Source organism: Fomitiporia mediterranea (assembly GCF_000271605.1).
Source record: "Fomitiporia mediterranea MF3/22 unplaced genomic scaffold FOMMEscaffold_19, whole genome shotgun sequence".
Lineage (NCBI taxonomy): Eukaryota > Fungi > Basidiomycota > Agaricomycetes > Hymenochaetales > Hymenochaetaceae > Fomitiporia > Fomitiporia mediterranea.
This window is the reverse complement of record NW_006760404.1, coordinates 187,997-195,991: the sequence shown is the minus strand read 5'-3', so window position 1 is coordinate 195,991 and position 7,995 is coordinate 187,997. Positions and strand designations below refer to the sequence as shown.

General features: G+C 39.2%; 2 protein-coding genes across 2 annotated transcripts; one reads left to right on the top strand and one right to left on the bottom strand.

Moving 5' to 3' along the window:
* Positions 1 to 3,138: 3,138 nt before the first annotated feature.
* Positions 3,139 to 4,148, bottom strand: FOMMEDRAFT_24217 (uncharacterized protein). The gene is made up of 2 exons (XM_007271878.1): positions 3,635 to 4,148; positions 3,139 to 3,568 (listed from the first exon to the last, which is right to left on the bottom strand). The coding sequence occupies exons 1-2, from the start codon at positions 3,872 to 3,874 to the stop codon at positions 3,386 to 3,388; spliced, it is 423 nt and encodes a 140-aa protein (XP_007271940.1). The 5' UTR covers positions 3,875 to 4,148; the 3' UTR covers positions 3,139 to 3,385.
* A 1,058-nt stretch (positions 4,149 to 5,206) lies between these two features.
* On the top strand, positions 5,207 to 6,346 carry FOMMEDRAFT_98111 (uncharacterized protein; the record flags this gene model as incomplete). Its single annotated transcript, XM_007271922.1, has 2 exons — positions 5,207 to 5,557; positions 5,720 to 6,346. 2 exons carry the CDS (start codon positions 5,207 to 5,209, stop codon positions 6,344 to 6,346), a joined length of 978 nt encoding a protein of 325 aa, XP_007271984.1.
* Between the last annotated feature and the right edge of the window lie 1,649 nt (positions 6,347 to 7,995).

Sequence of the window (7,995 nt, the reverse complement as noted above, 5' to 3'; positions counted from 1 at the left end):
TATCTATTGCAAAACAGCAAAACAATACAAACATACCATATGTTTAAAACATAAATAATGTGCCTAAACAGACTTACAAACAGTCAGATAATAAAATAAAACAAATTACAATGAATAAAACCTTAATCAACCTTGATATGAAGCAATCTGACATATCATAAATGATATTATGAATTGCAAACAATACAATGCTTCAATATAAAGGCATAGAACTATTATTAAATGCTTAAAAGGTATGAATACAAAACGAACACAAACAAAGATGATACATGATGAATAGAGGACATTATAATAACATCAACAGCACATTTTACAAGCATGATTCAACAGTTTCATTGTGAAAGTAAAAGTGGAAAAACTACTAGTAACATAATTCAAATGTGCAAAAATACAAATTAATGAGAACAAATTAATAACATGCATATTGTTATTAAATATAGTATTAACTATACAAACAAAACAATACAAACGAATTACAATGATAATTACACATTGAGTGTAAGAATACAAAACAAACTACACATATAATAATACAAATACAAACAGAACGAATAATGGAACAACTGCAGAACAATACAGTATGATAAAATAAACATACTATGACACAAAACAAACAATATGACATGAAAAACAAACGAAACAAAGTTATATCATATCATAATATATTACAGACAAGAAGAACTACTATCATACAAATGATAAAACATTATAGTAACAACTATAACATTAACAATAATAAAACTATGAACAAATGAATGCTAAAGAGATCCTACAGCTCTCTTAGCAATCATAATTGAATTAACAATCGATTTATTACATTGAACATAATAATAATACATTGGACAAACATAACACTTACAGTGGACTTAATATATGAAGCAAACAAAACATTTACATTGTGAATGTAAATGATATTAGTAAAAAACAATGGACAAACACTTATCAAACATTATATTAGTCTGATCAACTAGTATAAGTTTGAAGGGGAGTGTTAACATTTATTTCAGATAAATGTATCATATGTCTCAAATCATGCAAATGTCTTGCAAATATACACTATTGCTGAGACATGTCTTCTGAGACATACATCTGAGACATACAATATTAGATAGCTTATATATAACTTTAATCTAAGGACAATGAAGCTCATCACAAACTATACAGTTGACTCATATCAACACCTACACACTATGAGCAGAGTCCACTGAACCCCTACTAGTGTGACTAACTCTTAGTATCCTTGTGAGCAGTGTGCAAACCTACAGAAGAATATTTCCTATTGTTTAGGAAACATTGCAACCTTAACACACTAACAGAAATAATAAGACATTAGATGTTTAAGACATACAGACAAACAAATAACATAAAAACAAACAACTTATTAACTAAATACATATTATTATCAGGGTCTACACCCTCATTACTTGTGTAATAACCTAAGAAAACACATTCTAACATACTCTCTAATATGTAACACTCTGTTAATTCTTTCTAACCTCTAATACACTTGTTAGCTTTACAATATTTGTTCTTATTATTTCTTTCATCTTATTCTTAAGTTTTATTCCTTACTTTACTCTTGTTATTTAGTTATTATAAAAAGCAGTCTGTAAATATAGTAGTTCCTTAGTTTTTAGACTCTTCTTGTATTCCTACTTGTTCTCTTAGTATAAATCCTAACTGGTAACTTTGAGAATATAGTTGAATCAGGACTATATGTCTATATTCACAGTTTGAGAGTACTATTAACTTAGAGAACATATCTCTCTTAATACTCAAAGGTTAGAGCTAGTATATATAAGCTTAAACTATTTAAGAATAGTTAATTCATCTAGTGTTTAATAAGATTCTGCTCAAACCATATTTTCCTTAAGTTTTTAACATTCAGAAGGCTTCTCCTTCTCCTTCTTCTAAACTTGTAGACAATAAGATCAAATACAAAGTTAAGACTATTCTTAACTCTCAACTCTATAAGGGGAAGCTTTAGTATCTTATCAAATGGGTAGGATACTAGGAAACAACTTGGCAGTCTGAAAATGACCTTACTCATACTTAGAATACTATTAGGAACTTTTATAAAGTCTACCCTAGTACTCTAAGACAACTAAACATTCTAAAGAGAACCTTTAAGGACTTTAACACTTTACTTAAACTAAATAGCCTCTAGATTCAGTTGTCTAAGACATATAACCTAAGGAGGGAGGTAATGTTAGGATTGTAGAATTGGACCTATTTTCTTTTCTTTATATTTCTGTCAGTTTTGTGAAAAACCAATATTACTACTAGATTTTTCATAATTCTTAATATCTTATTTATTGTTCTACAAAGTTTTATAAAGATTGTCTTAGTATTGAGTGTAGGAGAGAGCTACAGAGACACAAGGCAGTATATACAATCACAATACAGTCAATCCATTTCCTGTCTAATATAGTAACTTGTGCCTCTTTTGTGTAATAGTCTCTTAGTCTATATTCTCTAATGTGTAACACTCTGTTAATTCTTCCTGGCCTTTAATGTGTCTGTTAGCTTTGTAATATTTGTCCTTATTATTTCTTTCATCTTATTCTCAAGTTTCATTCCTCACTTTGCTCTTGTTATTTAGTTATTATAAAAAGTAGTCTGTAGATACAGTAGTTTCTTAGTTTTTTAAATCTTCTCATACTTCTACTTGTTCTCTTAGTATAAATCCTAACTGGTAGCTTTGGGAATATAGTTGGATCAGGGTTGTAGGTCTATATTTGCAGTTTGAGAGTACTATCAACCTAGAGAACATATCTCCCCTAATAGTCTCTAAGATTCTAACTAATGTATTAGCACCTTTAGAAAATTTAATACTAATTATTTTCAAATAAAAGTTGGCATAATTACTTATATATAATGAAAGAATATTTACCCAATTTTTATTCTAATTTTTATTGTGTACTTACACAACAATTATAACAAGAAACTTTTAAGATAGTAAAATTTATTACTGTTTTTAGAGTATTTAACACATAATTCAATGAATATTACATTAAATTTCACCAAAATTTCTTCAGTGTTATATTTTACCATCTGAAGTATATATATATAGTTTTTATTACTTGAAAAATAGTTGTGGAAGAAATAGAGAGGTGGTGGTGTAAGGAGTAGGGGTGGTGCAAGGAGTAGGGGTGGTGCAAGGACTGGTTCATAACTGTAAATATAGAATAGAGTAATCAAGGAAAAGCAGGAAAACATGTCTATTAATATTCTATTAAAAGAAATCACAGAAGCCTTAATGTAAGAGCTTGTTCAAGACTGTGATTAATCAGCTTGAGAAAAAACAAAGTACACTTACACTAGAGTGGAAGAAACAGAATAAAATGAAGTGGTTCTTGAAGATGGAAGAGTGAAAAAAAAATACTCACCGGCCGGTTTCTTTCATATGGGCGTTAAAGCGCACCAGGTGTGCTGTAATTATTAATGAGAGGAAGGCGGATCTCGGGAATGATCGGTCTTTAGAAATTAGATGTGAACGCGCCTCGTGTAGATGATGTAGATCATCACCATCATCCTTTACCAACAGTTGAACAGAGCCAGTGATCGTCTAACAGTAAGATCGTTACATTCAACCAACCAAACAAAAGTACGCAGTACTATTCAAACTACACACCGGCGGGAAAGGAAGATGAGGTAGGGCGGGATCATTCATCATGATTACCCGTTTCACAGGACGCGCTAGCTGGCAAGTTTTGAATGGTTGAAGCGAGGAAGCGCATGGGGGCAAGGCAATGAGAAGTCTAGATGACAGATCGACTTGATATCTTTCCTGGCTTCTGGCTTCCCTCTCTCCCTTTTTCCTATGGGTGTAGATCTGTCTGATCCACAGTTTGCCGCCGCTGCATACATACATACATACATACATACATACATCATTGTATTGCGTGCGTGAGAGGGAGAGCGCCAATCTCCAGGCAGGCTTCTCGCCTCCCTTTCTCCCACTGGACCTGACTACTTGACATCTTTGAAATCGTACAAATAGACAAGTTGGGTGCCTCAGGATGAGTGCAGTCGGTCAGACGAAAGGAGCTGCAGCGAGAAACCAAAAGCCACAGTTTATCCCCCAGCAAGAAAATCAACGCCGAGTGAAGACCGAACAAGCCGCAGATTAGCCCCGCAGGACGTGGTGAGACGTGAGTGTCAGTGTGTGAGTACGGCACGGCGTCGGAAAGGTTAGCGCCGATCAGGGTGCAACTGCCGTATATGGAAGGAGTCTAGGCACTTGTTACAGGAACGCGAGGCAGCGGAAGAGGATGAATGAATATAATTTTCGCTTCGCTGAGACAGAACACGGGAAAAAGGAAAGACGCCTCAAGTCTCTTCTCCCTTGTCCTCTGCCCACCACCACGCAGACAACACTAAGACGGTCGCCGTTCTGTGCTGAAGCTCTGGCGCTCGCAGCTTGAAGAGTTGAAGCTCACAGATTGTCCAAAGGACTACCACACTCGTTATACACACGCTCCCTATTCCAACCAATCATTGCTCTTTGGTTCTCTAGTGGTTCCGTCCTCAACACAGGTCATAGGTCATACGGCACCATATTCAGCTCTTACACTCGGACTGGCAAGGTTCTAGAATCTGGACTTCGCCGAAGAACTGCTGCCACATCGACTGCCAGCATTCATCCATCCATCTATCAGTCCTGATTCTCCTGTTCACCGCCTCTTAAATCTGTATCAGCTCTCTTCCCGTTCTGATTCTTCGGAAGACCTGGGATCTTTGAAAAAGTGAAGAGATGTTCACACCTCCTCCTTCGCCCCTTCCTCTCCCTCGTATCGTCATCACAGACGACGATTCAGAGTCAAGTGCGGAGAAAGAAGTCAACGTCTTCGAGTTGTCCTTATCACCTCCGTCCCCCTCACGTGGCCACTCGGATCAAGACGAAAAGCATATGTACGCGACACAGGCGGCGGCAATCGAGGCTATCATTTGCAGTCATGAACGAAAGCAGCGATCGGCGCGTCGGATGCGTTGGGCCGTCCTCCTCGTCCCTGCCGTGCTCATTCTCGTCGCGTTAAGTTCGCGGCGTGCCTCGATGTTTGATGCCATGGACGATATGGATCTCGACTCTCGCGTGGCGATGGATGGGTTAAATAGCGCGACTGCTGCAGATAGTGAAAGCGGTACGTCTCCGGAGGTCGAGATCAGATGGCAAGGTGCACCTGCCGAGCAGCGACACGACCAAATGTACCATCACAAACGCCAAACTCTCTCCCTGACCAACCCCGCCGCACCCTCATCTACCATTCTCGTAACCACTCCTCTTGTATCGATTTCCGGTTCCGGTGCCCCCTCGCAAACTGCATCTCCAACAACAACAGTCCCACAAACCGAGCAAACCATCCCTCCCGTACCAGATGCAGCAAACGCTCCACCATTACCAACGCCCTTTCCACAACCGTACGACTCAACGGGCACGAATTTCGTCACGACGCAGACTTGCGCCAATTTCTTTACGAATATGACGCAATCGTCTGCGTTTCGGACGTGCAGACCTTTTAGCTTGTTAGAGCAGTTTAGTAATGATTTTATCGAGGTTCGTGATTCAAAATCATGTTTCTCTCAAAGTTGATCTCGGTATAAACCCCGTTTCTCTCTCTCTTTTCTTTCGTTTACCTTAATCTATTTTTTTTTCATTTTCTATCCTATTCCCTTTCCTTTTATTTTTGGCACACGACTAATTTGACATTACCAGCAGGCTCAGGAAAACCTCACCACGCTCAACGCACTGATCTACGGAACCTGCAACACCGATACACCCCTTTCGACATGTACAGCCAATATGAACTGGTTCGCTTCCTCACTCACCACCTCATGCGCCGATGAACTCAAACAGAAGAACTCGCAAAATCCCGTTCAACAAACCTTATTCGGATTACAGTCGTATGAACTACTAAGGAATGGCTCGTGTTTGGTGAACCAAGCGTCGAACACTTATTGCTACGCCGCTGCTGCACATTCATCCTCTCCAGCAGACCTTTACCTGTATCAATTGCCGCTGGGTGTACCGTTCCCGGTGAATACGACGAGCCCGAGTTGTAGTACGTGTGCGAAGACTTTGTTGGGATTATATGCGGATGCTTTGCAGGGTTCGGATGGGAGTTCGGATGGAAGTGGTGATGGGGGGAGTGTAGATGGATTGAAGGCGACATATGAGGATGCGGCGAACCAGGCGGAGACTGCGTGTGGGACTGGGTATGCGCTTGTGGGGCTTGCTAGTAGTGCGCAGGGAACAAGAATTGGCATACCTAAGATGGGAATGGGAAGAGGAATGGTACTTGCGCTAATGGTTTGGGCTTTGGTGGAGGTGTTGGTGTGGTTATGAGACCTCATCAGTCGGACTTGGACCGCGATAATTTCGATGGCTATGAAAAAAATTGGATCCGGATTGCACCTCACAGCGAGGTCGGTCCTTGCTCGCATCCTACTGCCTAATCTCACGAAAACGCACGACTACCTTACCTTCCTCTCGCATTTGTACATATAATGCACCGCACGCCTCCCACTTCTATCTTGCCGGATGTCCTTTAGTGCCATCCCGCTTTTCAGCTTTTTCTGCCCTCTGCGTCCTTCCTTCGGGTTTATCAGGGTACAGGCATACATGCACGACTTACACACAACGATTTTTCGGACTCTCGTTTTTGGGATTGGACTGTGATAACTAATAAGTAATATTCTTCCTTTCCTTTTCCTTTTTTCCTCGATTTTTGGAGTCCCTTTCCTGTCCTTCCTGTCCTCTCTCCTCCAAAGCTGGATCTGGTTTGCTGAGTACCTTATCAGTTTATCAGTATATTCTTATTCCATTTTCTATACGAGTTCTACAAGCTCGACACCTCCCCTCCACTTTTTAACTTCCTCAATCTCACTGCTGACAACAAGACGTATATTTGTCTTACCCTCTTACCCTCACTTCCCTCTTCTTGGCTGGCTCATCTATTTGTTTGCTTGTCGAGTTGCTTTCGTGTCGGATCGGTGTCCATTTATCCGCTTATCCGTCTGTCTGTTCTTCTCTCCTATTCCTATTTTTCTTTATTTGATCGTCTTGGTTTGGGCTGCTTGGAATTTTGGATTTCCTTTTTCTTCTTGGATCTCGTTGGCTGGTTTATTCTTCATTCCTGTTTTGGTTGTTGCAATGTTTGTTCCTTTGTTGCAACTTCAATTTCAATTTGGCCTGGCTTTCTTAACCTTTTTTTGTATGACGCGAATTGAGCATGTATCTCATATATATTCATTCACTCATTCCAAATCTAAATTCGTTCTCGTTCGAGAATCAATATTCGGCATTGGGATATACACTTACATCAAGCTGGTAAGATGAGGCAAGTGTGGGGGCTTGAACACGGAAATAGCTGCTTGCTGTTCCTCCGTTCTGGTCCTGACAGAAGCCTTGTATCGACGAATTATACAAATTGCATATGGTTAAACCACTTATAGAGGATAGTATGTCAAGAAGGCCCAGCCAGAGCATACTACTCTCCTTTTCAATGTCTGTAAAGTTGTTACGCATTTCATATAACTAGAGATTCAGGAGGATCTGGAATGTTAATGTGGCTAGATGATACAGCTTGAAGGCTCGAACCCATAAGTAATATTACTACAATATTACGACAAGACTTCTTCCGTGTGCGACCGTGTTGATATACGTATACATGTTCGTAATGGATGTACGATTGCATTTTGCTACTGAAGATTCTTCTCAAATCCGTTTATTGTCCGTGCAGACGCATTTGTAGGTACAGAACTTTCCTATAATATTAATGTAAAGAATAGCTAACGAAGATTTCGAAGGAATATATGAAATCAAAGTACCGGATGAATGATAAGGGAAATATCGATAACACCACTGGTCCTGGCTTCTAATGACGAATATTAATATCAAACCAAGACATATAACAGACCATTCCGCATCATGGTACTGCTCAATATCAAACGCAGTTTTCATACACTTTACATACATATACCACATACAGTGAA